Raw genomic sequence first — 13,788 nt, 5'->3', positions numbered from 1 at the left:
GGGGTTAATGGAGAGGGGAGCATGTCCCCTCTCAAACGCTTGGTTTGCTTTTGGGGCTCCTCCATCAGATATGGGGACTAAGCTTTCCCGAAGGTTGTTTTGGGTGAATTTCCCTGTAAATGCAGAAGCTGTTTTTATTGCCAGGGGCTTTCTGTGCGAAATGTCCTGGGGAAAACATCTGTCCCTTGGTTTCAACTGCGAGCGACACCCGGGGGGGGCACTGGGGGCTCTGAGCTCCTCCGGCAGCCTCAGCCTCCCCTTCGGAGTATTTTTAGACCAAGCTGTCATCTAATCTTGACCTCCAGTGTGATGTGGGCTAGAAAATATCACTGCCTCTCCAGCATCAAGCCACGGGTAAAACTCCCAATTTTAGGATCGGTTCTTTTTAAGCCACTCTCAGTTAGGCTTCACCTTGCTGTGCAATGGGTTGCCAGCAGGTATTTTGAGGAGAAGTGAACTTTTTGGAAGTTTCTGCAGGGCTGGTGCTCCCCGTTGGCTGCGCTACCGGCTCTGGTGCTTTGATGGTCCATTCCAGCACCCGCCTGATGTCCCTAAACTCATCATGACCGCAGGGGGTGGGCATTTAACAGGGCGCTTTTCTTGCCTTTTCTGAGCGGGATACTGGGACGTGTGGGCTGGCTGCTCCCACTCTTCTCCGAAGTGGTTATATTAGCGCGGCCCTGAGTAGGAGTGGCGGAAATTACAATGAAATGCTAGCGGTAGGAAATAAAAAGCTAATTAAAAAATAATGACAGATGTGTGTGTGCTTCCAAACCCCGGGTATGACCAGCCTGGCCCCGGGGCAGCCGTGATTCTGCAGCTGTCGGTGCGAACGCAACGGGCGCTGCGCTCGGGGCTCCTGAAAACAACGTTGGGAGCAGAAAGCAGGCGGGGGGTGCAAAGGGATTCGACCTTTATAAAGATTAGAGGGTGAGGAAAATGTAAATGCGGGGTTGAAAGTCCTCTCAGCCCCCTGGGACTTGTGTCCCCCCGCAAAGTGTGAGTTGGGGTCTCTGTAAGTGGGGTGATTCCCTTTCCACCCGTGGTTTCTGTGCTGGGGGGACATTGGGGACGTTGTCATGTTGCGGTGGTTTGGGTGTCACCGTGGTGGTCTGTGCACGTCCAGGATGGCAGTGCTGAGAGGGGACTGCCACCAGCCTCTGCCACTGACCTGCTGGTGGCCCTGGGCATGTCACCTATCCTCTCGGAGCCCGTCTGTCCCCTTGTGCCTGTGCTGGGCTCTCTGGGGACCCGGTGCCCGGGGAAGGGCCAGTGCAGCCCCCCTGTGCGAGGGAGGCACCTGCCTCCAGGTGCTTCAATAATAGAAATCATTAATTTTCGCTGCTAACGGGGGAAACGCTGCGCTGTGAAAAATGTGCGTTGGCTTCGAGGCAATTCAAAAGGCTGGTAGAGACGGGAGCCCCTTAATTTGTTCCAAATTGGTTATTTCACTGGAACAGTGAGAAAGCATCAATTTGAGTATCTTTTTTTTTTCCTTTTCATTTCTGTCAGTCGCTCCCTGGCTGTAATGAATTGGACTTGGCTATAATTTTTATGATTTAAACGATGCTCAGAATAAAGGCTGAACTAATCTGGGCTCCGGTCTCCCCTCCGAGCTCTCCGTGTTTCGGGAGGACCCTGATCTCCCTGTCCCTCACCCCGGGGGAGAAGGCGATGGTGGGGAGGGGGGCAGGCAGGGTTTTGGGGTGCAGAGCCCAGATCAGTGTTCAGCACTCGCTGCCTCCTTTCTGTCACCACCCGGGGTCAGGATCAGCCCAGGTCCTTTCCCAGCTCCTTGGGACCCATGGTGGAGATGAACGAGGTCCTGGCTGGGCTGTGTGAGCCCCCGCTGTGATGCGGGGTTGCCGAACTGGGCCGGGGCTCTGCAAGGTGTCTGCAGTGCTAAATACTGATTTTTCACATCATTAGTTGACAGATGGGGGAAGAGTTGGGAATTAAAACCCAAGGGGAGGTGGGCTCGATGCTTGTGGATGTGGGGAGGAAAAGAGGCTTGATGGAACAAGATCCACATCCAGTTTTGCTCCTGAGGAATCATTTATTCTATCAGTTGTGCAGAGTTCGGGCTCCCTGCAGCTCCCGGGTGCTGGATGCAGCCAAGCTGCCTTTGGAGGACCAGATGCATCAGCTGGGAGGGAGCCCAGGCTGGGATGTGACCTTGTCTCTGCTTCTGCTCTCGCTCCTCAATAGAAAGGCTTTACCCTTCCCAGCTGCTGCATCGCGGGAAGTAAACCGGCCCCATCTCTGATGGGAAGAGCGTTAGCCCGGGGCTGGGGTTGCTGGTGGGGGGGGGAATGAGCACTGTGCCCCCCTGCGCAGCCCAGACGAGCGATCCTGTCTGCAGCCGTGCCCTGCAGTTTGCAGGGATGTCAGCTGAGTTTATTTCAAGGCTTCTTCCCCGCCAGCTCCAGTCACGCAGCAAAAGGTTGCGCCGAGGCTGCGCAGGGCAAGGAGGCAGCATCCTGCAAGCTGGGGGGTGGGGGTCCCCATGTCAGCCCTTTGCGGGGGGGTCCTTCTCCAGCAGTGCCCCACGGTCCCCTCTCCACGGCCCTCAAGGACCTGAGCGGCCGCTGTGCCCACAGCGGTGCTGGCAGGGCCCCCCAGCAGACAAGGAACAACCCCCCGGGTGCATTGGAGACAGCAGGGAAATATCGGGGTCCTCCAGCCTGTGCCCCATCCCCTTCCTTGAGCTGGGGCCCCGTGACCCCCCGGTCTCTTTGCAGCGATGCTGTGAAGCAGCAGATCCAGCCCTGCCAGATCTGCCTGTCCAGGCGACAGCCCCGGGCGGGGGGTTGCGGAGGTATTTTTAATTCGTCTGAGCTGCCGTCTCCTTTGCAGAGGGCCGGCTCTCTCCTCGCAGCCTGCCTTCCTCTGCTGGGCACAGGGACATTAAATCGGGCTGTCACCACCTCCGGGCGCGAGGGATGCTGCTCCCCTGCATCCCCACCCCTGCATCCCCTCCTGAGCATCCCCCTGCTGCTCCTGGCCCCCAGTTCTTTTTGGGGCTCGTTACAGATGGGACTTTGGGCACAGAGGGGGAGCAGGGACCTGCAGGGCAGTGTGTGCCTTCCCGCCCCCCAAAATCCTCCCCATGAAGAGCTGACACCGCAGCTTTCCTGGGGCAGCGTGCCGGGGTTTGCCCACCCTGTCCCCATGTGGTAGATAATGGGGGGCTCTGTGGGGAGGGGGCTCCTCTCTGGGGTTTGCAGCTTCAGGAGCACCAGCAACTCCGCTTTCCTGCTGGAGAAGCGTGAGTCATTCCCCAGAGCCTGGCTTAAAGACCTTAACGCAGAGAACAAAAACCTCATCCATACATTCGGACTCGGAGATTTAATATTTTTTGGAATAATATGTCTGGGTTTTCAGTCTCTTCTGTTCAGCTTCATATAGATGCAATGAAAAACCCCGCGGGGAGGTGCAGCCCCTGGACGTGGGGCTGAAATGCTGGTGGGGGATGTGGGGACCTGGCCCCTCAGCGCCCCCGGTTTTGGGTTTGATTTGGCCGCTGGAGGCTCAGGGCTCAAGTGGAAACTGTGGCTCACGGGGCAGCGGCCGCACTCGTGCCACTGATGATAAATGTGCTGGTGCAGCCGGGGCACCTGCCCGCCGAGCTCTCTAGGCACGTCACGGGGAGAAAAATAGCAATGATTGAATCCAACCGAGGCGGCTACTGCTGCATAGGAGTAAACAGGAATTTTGCCTTTTTGGTTGCTTTAGGAAGGAGTTTGCATGCGGTTCCTTGGTGCTCCCTGTCCCTCTGCTCGGGGTTTGGGTGTCTCTGCTGTGGATGGGACTGCTCTGCTCCCTTTGGGAAGTGGGGAGGACGGAGACCCCGGGTCCTGCCGGTGGATCCCAGTGCGGGGGCTCAGTGGGCGCCAGGCGCTCCCGGAGCCGTAGGAAATGGGACCAGGAGCCGCTGCTGCTCCCCATCCCAGCACCGCTGACCTTTGCGATCCCGCTCCGGATGCTGTGAAGCAGGGGATGTGGCAGCATCCTGCCTGCAAACTGATTAAAAAGGCTAAGTCCTCTTTTCTTGCTTGCATTAGCACAAGAATAAATAGTGCATATTTTCACCCCTGGGAGCACATCTCTGGTTTCACCCAGCTCCTGTGAGCGTTAACCCTGGGCTGAGGTGGCCAGGCAGGAATGTCCCCACAGTGGGAAGAGCCTCTTGCCCCGGGACATGTGGAGGAGCCTAAAAAGAGGAATTTACTCCTGGGCAGCCAGTCCCCTCCCTGCGCCGAGCCAGGTACAATGCAGCCCCTAATCCCCGCACATACCGTGGGGCCGCAGCCCTTGTTTGGGGTCTGATTCTCCATCGTGAGCAGGTGGAGTCGGGGCCAAGAGCATCCCCAGTGCCGGGCACCGTGTCCGTGCTGGGGGCTGGGGAACAAATGGGCTGGTCCTATGGGGGGGCTCCTGCGGGACACCGGTGCTTTTTGGGATTTTAGTGTCATAGAATCATTTCAGTTGGGAGAGACCCTCAGGATCAAGTCCAACTATAAGTTAACCTCTTGAATCCTGTTTGGCGGGAGGCAAAGCTGGTGTAAAGTCCTATTTTTGGAAGAAGATGGATGGCTCTAAACTTCCCCTGCCTTTAATGCTAAAAGACACTTTGCATCTTGAAGGAAAGTGTCCTGTCGGGTGACCAGCGCGCACAGGGCGCAGCTCCACGTGCTCCTCACCCGCCGTGTCCCACGTCCCCACCATGTCCACCGTGGCCACCACCACGAGGCCTTTCCCATTCGTGGCCACCACTAGTGGCCACTGCCGCCGTGCTGCCGGAGCCCTGGCGCAGCCAGACAGTCCTCGCAGCAAGATGGCTGCTCCCACGCTGCCGTGAGCGGGGCGGCCGCAGGCTTTGTTCCTGCAGCCCCCGCAGGCTTTGTTCCTGCAGCCCCCGCGCTGGGGACGCGGCAGCACCGGGGGGCGGCAGCTCCGTGCGCCGAGCCGGGGGCGCCCCACTGCTCCCCGCTTCCCAACAAGGTTTTTTTTAATGTGCGTTTTTTATGGCTTTGCATTGTTTGGCTGGGTTTGTTAATTTTTTTTTTTATTATTATTATTAGATAATTTTTTTTTTCCTATTTAAAAAGCCCCAAATCTGGGAAGTTTGCGAGCTCCCCTCACTCCAAAGCTTATGGCAGCTTTGAAATGGTATGTATGTAGCGGGAGGGTGGACGTGTGGGTCGGGCACGCAGGGCTGGGTGCTGGGGTCGTGTGCTGCTCTGCTCGCCCCCCTGGGCACCTGATGATGCACCCAGGGCTGATGCACCCGAGCAGGAGCCTCAGAGCAGCGGCTCCTCCTTTGGCAACTCAATCCTGCTCAAACTTCCCCACAGCCAGCGCTCCTGCCCCGGCCGGGGGTGCAGCAGCCTGGTGGGGGTGCGGCGGTGTCACCCCCATCCCGAGCCGTGTCCCCCCAGCTGGGGAGCGACGTGCACAGTGCGGGGTGGCCGGGGCTGGCGTGGGAGGTGCAGGACGCTGCTCCGCTCCATCCTGAGCTCTCCCTGTTCCTGTGTGCCCCAACACTAATTACTGCTTTTTCTTTCTTCTTTTTAAGATAGCAGTTTTTGCTGGGGGCTCCGTGTAGGTGGGGGTGGGTTTGAGAGCAAAGGGGTTGGTGATGGGGAGGGAATGGAGGGAACACCCCCCTGGGGCTGTGCACTGTCCTGGTTGCACGCTGAGCTTGACAGCAGGGACTGGGGCAGCGGGTCTGGGCAGGTTGGGGATGTGAACCATGAGCGAGGCTGCAGGTGACAGCAGAACTGTCCCTTGTCCCACTTTGGGGACGAGCCCCAAGCCTTGCGGTGGCACCAGTGTGATCCCAGCCCTTGAAGAGCCCACGGCCCCGGGGAATGTCTGATGGATGCTGGCACCGCGGAGCAAGATGGGTCTGGGCTTTGGCTCTCGGGTGGCAAGTCCGTCGCAGTTTCCCAATGTGCTTCCGAGGAGATGCTGCTCTGGCCGGTGCTCAGCGGCTCCTGGGCAAACACCTGCAGCTTTGGCGAGACCCCCCGGCTGTGGGAGTTGTTCCCTGGGTGCTCTTGGCTGCTGTGGTGTGGGATGAGGGGCAGATCTGGCTCTGGGAAGCGAATTAAACCACGTTAAATGGACTAAGAGCAAGGCGCAGTGCGAATCTGTGCACTTGCTAGAAATCTTGAAAGCTTTGTGCTCCCTTTGGGCATGAAGGAAACTTCCAGCAGGGCTGTGTCTTGTGGTTTCTCTCCGCTTCCTTGGAAGCATTTGATGCTGACTGTGGTTAGGGCTGAGTTTTAGACTAACAAAGCCCTGCTCTGGTCCTTTCGTCCCTGTCCCCCTGCCTTCACAGAGCTGTGGTGTCGGTGGCTCCACTGCCACCCATCCAGCATCACCCAGGGCACCCCGAGGGAGCCCCGGCTCGTGGGAGTGGGTGTTTGCGGCTCTGGGAGTCGGAGTGTTGCTCTAACACCTAAATCGTGAGGTTTCCCACTTCTTCCTGCGGGCTGGGGTAACGACTGGTTCTCAGGGGCTTTGTTCTTTGGAAAAACCCCAAAGATGGATTTCTCAGCAAGTCACACTGACCGACACGATTCCCTTCCCACCCTGCGCTGGGTTCCTCCTCCTCCCACCGTCTCTATCGAAGCTCAATTTGTTTTTTCAATCCAGTTCATGGAAGAATGCAAGGATCAGACTGAGTGGGGCGTAAGTGTAGGGAGGGAGCTAAGTGGATGTTTAAATACTTTTGCTACCTGGTTTAAATATGTGCATAAGTGCTTTGCAGGCTGCAGTAGATGTTTGGAGCCCTGGCTGGAGCGGGTCCTGTGCCCTGGGAGGGATGCTGGGCTACGTGGAGCACGGAGCTGCTGCCACAGGGCACGGCTTGGGGAGTTTCCTGGGACGGAGACAAGCAAGGGAGGAATGAGAACACACACGTGTGCGTGCAAGTCCCTGGCACGCGTTCCGGAGTTGGCCTCCAAGTGGTCCTGGTTCAGCTCCAGGTCTCTGGCACTCGCGGGCAGCAGCGGGTGCTGCTCCTCGTGGCGCTGAGCGCTGGCTCAAGGCTGGTTGCGCACCTTTGCAGCACGGAGGGCTGGGCTGATGGGAAGCGTGTTTGGGTGGTTGTAACAAGGACCATATGTGTGTGTGTGTGTCAGTCCCATCGCTGACACCCAAAGCTGCCGGTGGCCTCGGTGAGGTGCTCGGTGGGGTCCCCCTGTGTGGTGCCGCGACTGTCACCCAGCCCTGTGTGCCCTGGGCGCTGCCACCGCAGCTCTTCGGTAGCAGGCGGCAATAAACGACGAGCCCACGCTGAGGTCTGCAGGGCCCTAATCCCTTTCCCTTGTGTCTCTTTCATCTCCAGTCGAACCCGGAGAGTTGTAATAGACCTTCTTACTAAATTAAATGTAGAGGCTGCTCCTCCGAGGCATGTTTCAGTTCAGCCGTAGTGTTTGATTTCCCAGCCACAGCAATATGGTGCCTCCAGGGAAAAAGCCAGCTGGGGAAACTTCCAATTCCAATAAAAAATGTAAGCGCTATTTCAATGAGCACTGGAAGGAAGAATTTACCTGGCTGGAGTTTGACTATGAGAGGAAACTCATGTTTTGCATAGAGTGTCGGCAGGCGCTGGTGAAGAACAAGCACGGTAAAGCGGAGAACGCCTTTACCGTGGGCACGGACAACTTCCAGCGCCATGCCCTGCTGCGGCACGTCACCTCGGGCGCGCACCGCCAGGCGCTGGCGGTCAACCGGGAGCAGTTGGCTTTCGAGACCCACGTCCACGGCCGCCCGGAGCTCCGCTCGGTCATCAAGGTGGAGGTGAACCCGGCGAAGGTGGCCGTCCTCGCCACCGTCTACTGGATGGCAAAGGAGGAGATCCCGGATGAGAAGTGCTCCTCTCTGCTCGACTTCCAGAAGTTCAACCTCTGCCAGGCGCTGCTGGCCCCCGAGCACAGCGAGTTTTACCACCCCAGCGGCATCAGGGAGATGCAGGTGTGTATGTGGGGCTGGGGGCTCTGCACCCACGTCTGACGGGCGTTTTGGGGCTGGATGGTGCTTGCTGGTGCTGCTGGCTGTGGTGGGGAGCTCGGTGCATCCCAGCGCCCTGTTGAGCGTCACCAGCGCTCTCTTGGCTTTTTTTTTGGGTGCTGCATGTGCAAGTAGGAGCCTGAAGCACAAGTTCCCATCCTGCAGGTCCTGGTGAAATGCAGGGGGACAAATTCAGAGAAGGGAACGGAGCTGGTGAGGGGCTGGAGCACAAGGGTGATGGAGCGGCTGAGGGACCTGGGGGGTTCAGCTGGAGAACAGGAGCTGAGGGGAGACCTTCTGATCTCTGAACTGCCTGAAAGGAGCTTGGAGCCAGGGGGGTCGGGCTCTGCTCCCCAGGAACAAGCGCCAGGAGCAGAGGAAACGGCCTCAAGTTGCGCCAGGGGAGGTTGAGGTTGGATGTGGGAACAATTTCTTCCCCAAAGGGCTGTGGGGCATTGGAACAGGCTGCCCAGGGCAGTGCTGGAGTCACCATCCCTGGAGGGCTGGACAGACGGACATGAGGTTCTCAGGACATGGGGTGGGGGAATGGTTGGACTCCATGATTCGGAGGGTGGTGCTTTCTTGGTGGTGTTCCCTGATTTGACAAGGCAGGAGAAGGTGATGGGCTCCATCGTGGCCACGCGTGTGATCCCAGGCACAGGGAGAGCAGGAGCATCTTCTCCCCGCTGAGCCTTCCAGGCTGCCGGAAGGATAAAAGCTCAGGAGTTCAATTAGCACATGAGAACTGTGGGTTTTTCCTCTTTTGCCCTAAACTGAGTGATCAGAAAGATCAAGTAGCCAGAGAGTTTAGAAGGGATTTTCTTAATTTTACAAATGCTTCATGCCTGTTAAGATCAAATTAAATTTTTAGTGAGTCTTGGCTGTTTGCCAGGCTTTGTAGATCTCCAAAGAACCTTATTTTGCTGCAGATAGACTGAATCCACTAATTAGATTTCTCAGCCTGAAGTGCTACTTGCAGTGTTTGCACACACCAAGGAATTTTCCCCTTCACATTGGGGAATTCTCCTGAAATGGGGAAAACCGAGTAAAGAAGATGCCACACAAAGTTTTGCTGCTGCCTGTTGGGCTGGTAAAGCACGAATATAATTGCTGAAGTTTGAACTAAGGTGGTGGGTTTTTGGTGTGCTGTCAGTCCTGCTGAAGCCATGGGGGGCTCAGGGTAGGGGACCCCCCAGCTCTCTGCAGCTTCGCTTGGTGCTTGGGCTGCAGGCCAGGAGCAGGAAGAGATGGGATGTGAGAGAAAAAATGGAGAGTGATTTCTAGCTTGTGTATGCACTTCATGTACAACTTACTCAAGGGTTTCTTAGGATGAGAGGAAACAGCCTCAAGTTGCGCCAGGGGAGGTTGAGGTTGGATCTGGGAACAATTTCTTCCCCAAAGGGCTGTGGGGCATTGGAACAGGCTGCCCAGGGCAGTGCTGGAGTCGCCATCCCTGGAGGGTTGGACAGACGGACATGAGGTTCTCAGGACATGGGGCAGGGACAGGAGTCAGGGAACGGTTGGACTCGATGAGCTTGAAGGTCTTCCAACCAAAATGATTTTATAATTCTATTCTATGATTCTCTTTGACTTGGGACTTTGCACCAATTTTGGGGCGACCGGCGGGCGGGAGCCTCGCAGCTCGCTTTGCGCCGGGTGCCGAGCATCTCCTGGGTGCTTTTGAAGTTCATTTGTGTTTCTCTTTCCCTCCCCGCCTGCCCCGTGCATCTCCCTTAACCGGCACAGGCAGCGATCGCCAAAGTCCTGCACAACGAGGACAGGCACAGGATCAAAGCTTCGCCGTTCGTTGGGCTGGTGGTGGACGAGACGGTGGACGTCCTGGAGCACCGCAGCCTGGCCATGTTCACCACCACCGTGTCCCCATGCAATGGGCAAACCTCCGCCACCTTCCTGGGGAGCTTTGAGCTGCCGGCTGGGGAGACCTCCACGGTGACGGGCAAGGTGGGCGAGGTGATGCGCTCCTTCGGCATCCCCACCATGAAGATCACCTGGCTCAGCGCCGACAGCACGTCACTGGTGGCCGAGCGGCTGAGCGGGGTGGGGACGGCGCTGACGTCCCTCTGCCCGCTCCTGACGGAAATGCACTGCCTGGCCCGCGGGAGCTCCTTGCTGCTGGCCGAGAGCATCGTCAGCATCGAGTACCTCCAGAAATATGAGACCACCGTGGACGCCGTGTACAGGCTCTACTCCAGCTTCAGGGGGGAAAGCAATGGCCTGCATGAGTTGCGGAGTGTCCTGGACCTCTGTGAGATAGACCTGGGGAGCTCCAAAGCCATCCACTGGACTTCTATTTTCCCAGCCGTGGAAGCCATCGATTCCTCGTGGCCCACGCTGGTGCTGCTGCTGGAGAGCGAGGCGCAGCGGTCGCCCGTGGCCCATGGCCTCTGCGAAGAGCTCAAGAAATTCCAGTTTGTGGCCTTCACCAAGATCCTCCTGGACGTCCTCCCCATCTTCCAGAAACTCAGCCGCTTCTTCCAGATCGAGGACTTTGACCTCTCCATCCTGAAGCCCATCGTCTCCGCCACGGCCAGCACTCTGCAGGCCCAGAAGAGCGCCAGCGGCCAGAACCTCCAGGAATTCCTCAATGAGATGAATGAGCACCCGCGGGATGACCGGGAGGGCGAGAGCCGCTTGTATTATAAGGGTGTTGAGTTGGCCAACTGCTCCAAGGTGCACCTGAAGCACTTTGAGCGCCTGAAGGAGAGCTACCTGGAGAGCGTGCGGGGCAACCTGCTGGACAGGTTCCCCAGCAGCGTCCTGGAGGCCATCAGCTCCTTCTCGGCCATCTTCAACCCCAAGTGCTACCCCCAGTCTTTGGAGGACATTGGCAGCTACGGGGTCAGCGAGCTGAATTTTCTCCTACAGGCTTATTCCCGGGTGGTGGTGAGCGAGAGGGCCCTGAGCGATTTCCCCCTCTTCAAGCGGATTGTCTTCAGCCTCAGCCAGCTCTCCTTCAAGGACCTCTGCGTCAAGCTGGTCTACAGCAACTCCGAGATGCACGAGCTCTTCCCGGACTTTGCTGTCCTCGCAGCCATCGCCTTGGCCTTGCCGTTGGGCTCGGTCCTCACTGAGAAGATCAGCCGGGGCCGGGAGCTGCTGAAGCGTGGCCGGTCACACCGTGCGAAGGACGAGGGGCTGTCTGACCTCATGAAGATCGCCATTGATGGGCCGGCCATCAATGAGTTTGACTTTGCGTTGGCCATCGAGTACTACGAGAGCATGAGAGAGTCCGGCTTCATCGTGGCGCAGGTGAAGTGAGCGGCGGCCGGTGAAGACAGAGCCCTGCGGGCAGGGAGCCGGGTCCTGCGGGCAGCCCCGAGCGTCACCTCAATGTCACCTTTCCCCATCCTTGGTCACCACCAGGGCCGGGCAGCTGCTGGTGACCTGCCCTGTGCTGGGGAGAAGAACCAGGATCCTTCACAAAGCTGTGCCGGTCCACGACCACCCTCCTTCATCCCCCAAACACCCATCGGAATTGGCTGGAATTTAAAACATTGGGGCCACCCGAAATCACAAATTGCAATCAGGTGTTGTTTTTTGGTTTTTTATTTCTTTTTTTTTCCCAAGGGTTTATTATTTGGTTTTAGGGAGACGAAGGCCAACCTCCCAAGCTCAAAAATTGCATCACCTCTGCACAACGATACCCAGCAGCTCTGACTTAATACTCTGCAAAACCAGCTGATTTTGGTTGTTTTGGAGCCTCGAGTGAATGCAGAAAAGGCAGCGCATCCTTCTAGGTCCGCGGCACAGCCCGAAATGCCTGGCGGTGTGGTGTTGGTGTTCCTTGCACACAGCACAAAACACTTTCAGCAGTGGCACCAAGTCACGATCGTTTCAAGAGCAAGAGATTTCGAGGATGGCATTGTAATCGCTGAGGAAATAGTAACTTTAAAATGCATCATTGTGTATATATGTGTATGTGTATATATATAAACATATATAAATATATATTTAAAATATCTATCTTAATTTTCCTAGTGTTTAAAGAACAAAGATATCTAAAAGGACTTTTTTTTTTTTTTTTTTTGCAATGAGAGAATAAATTATAAGCAAGGGTCCAAAAAGAATAAATAGCAAATTCCTGATCTTTTCCAAACGGCATCACCTCCCTGCGTTCGCTTTGCACTCTGAGCTCTTTGCAGCCTTGCAACTGAAGAAAGAGCCTTTTAACACCAGCTTTTGGGACAAACCTGGGTTGTTTAGGTTGTGTTTTTCCTTTGTAAGCATTTCTTTTACCCTGGAGCGTTGGGAGCGCATGGTGGCCGGGGACTCGGGCTCCAGTCCTGCTGGGCTTGGGGTGTGTGAGTGCGATGGCCGAGCTGGGGAGTGATGCTGTAGGGGGGGATTTGGGGCTTTTTGTGGTTGTAACTCAGAGGATCTTTTCTTCGGTTCTGTCGGGGTGGGCTGAGCAAACCCTCCTGACTGATTTGTAATCTGCGATAAAGCCAACGCAGCAGCCCGAAGCATCGCAGCGGTTTAATCCTGAGCGCTGGGTCCTCCCATGAGATTCGGCTCCGCTCCATCCCTGGGTAAGTTCACACTGTCCTGCAGACACAGGGGCTGTGTCTGGCAGGGTTTGACCCCGATGTCCGTAATGCTGTCTGTCCTCATTGGTCCCATGTGGTTGTCACTAGTGATATGGAGGGACTGGGGGGGCTTGGTCCTGCTGCTCCCCATCCTGCAGAGGTGGTGGCATGGAGGGTGTTGGTCTCTTCTCCCAAGCGCCAGGAGCAGAGGAAACGGCCTCAAGTTGCACCAGGGGAGGTTGAGGTTGGATCTGGGGAACAATTTCTTCCCCAAAGGGCTGTGGGGCATTGGAACAGGCTGCCCAGGGCAGTGCCGGAGTCACCATCTCTCTGTACCTGTGCCATGCGGGCGCTTTCTGTCCAAACCGCGCGTGTCAAGGAGGAGGCTGTGGCTGTCCAAAGCTGGAAATAGGAGGATTTAGCAGGCGGCGCTCACTTGGCCCTTCCTTTCATTTGGGATGGGGGAGCTGGTCGTGCTGCGCGGGGGCTGCTGGGGCCACAGAGCAAACCCACCATCCCTGGGCAGCTGCAGCATCGTTGCCTCCAGGGCCAGCAGATCTGCTGCTCTGTGCTCTACAGCAGGTTTGCTGCCTCTGGTTGCTCTGGGAGTCTGAGACAAGGCAATCTGCTAATTACTGGCGTTCCTAAAGCTGGAGCTGGAGGTGCTGAGGGTGGGTTGGACCCCGAGCAGTGCTGGAGATGCTCCAGAGCTGCGGTCTTGCTCCAGCGTCGTGGGTGGGTGTTGCTCTTCTCTTGCTGGCGGCCTTTGGCATCGAGGAGCGTGCACACGTGTTTCCCGCTGGAAATAACTGGAGTGAATTCAGCTGATGCTTGGCCAGAGACAAAAAGCTTTAGAGCCCCGAGTAAGGAATTTAAAACACCACCAAAATTTGCTGAGAACACCTACCAAATGGGAGGGAGCCAGACTGCTTCTGTGTGAATAAACAGCGCCCGTCTCCATCTGTCCTGTGCAGACTCTGCACCAGATGCTCTTGCGAGGCAGCCGGCGGCTGCCGAAATGGGTCCTTGGCAGGTTCTCATGTCGCTATGAAAACCCACAGTGTTGTCCCTGCCACTTTCAAAGGTGTTTTGGTTTGGTTTTTGGAGGTTCATACATACATAGCGTTAAGGCACAACAGTTGCTCTGATCTGCCTTGCAGGGGACTCAGGAGAAAACCCGCTCCAGACGTACGTGTGGTTGGTGTGCAGAGCAAAGCGA

At 56.8% G+C, this 13,788-nt stretch overlaps 1 protein-coding gene across 2 annotated transcripts; it reads left to right on the top strand.

Annotated features, from left to right (window-relative positions):
• Positions 1-4,995: 4,995 nt before the first annotated feature.
• LOC309448927 (uncharacterized protein C17orf113) lies at positions 4,996-12,121 on the top strand. 2 transcript variants are annotated; one of them, XM_082070803.1, is made up of 3 exons: positions 4,996-5,172; positions 7,358-7,986; positions 9,769-12,121. In XM_082070803.1, the coding sequence occupies exons 2-3, from the start codon at positions 7,468-7,470 to the stop codon at positions 11,299-11,301; spliced, it is 2,052 nt and encodes a 683-aa protein (XP_081926929.1). In that variant the 5' UTR covers positions 4,996-5,172; positions 7,358-7,467; the 3' UTR covers positions 11,302-12,121. The 2 variants fall into 2 exon arrangements, with proteins under 2 accessions (XP_081926929.1, XP_081926930.1); XM_082070804.1 differs by lacking the exon at positions 4,996-5,172 and having other exon boundaries at positions 5,792-7,986.
• The last annotated feature ends 1,667 nt before the right edge of the window (positions 12,122-13,788 follow it).

This window comes from Streptopelia decaocto (assembly GCF_964273445.1).
Source record: "Streptopelia decaocto genome assembly, chromosome: 22".
Classification (NCBI taxonomy): Eukaryota; Metazoa; Chordata; class Aves; order Columbiformes; family Columbidae; genus Streptopelia; species Streptopelia decaocto.
This window is presented reverse-complemented; position numbering and strand designations above follow the sequence as displayed.

What these genes read in the sequence shown, in the direction of transcription:
- LOC309448927 (XM_082070803.1), top strand. Translation starts at nt 7,468, where the DNA reads ATGGTGCCTCCAGGGAAAAAGCCAGCTGGGGAAACTTCCAATTCCAAT. An exon ending in GCGGCATCAGGGAGATGCAG is followed by an intron (nt 7,987 to 9,768) that starts GTGTGTATGTGG and finishes TAACCGGCACAG; the next exon opens with GCAGCGATCGCCAAAGTCCT.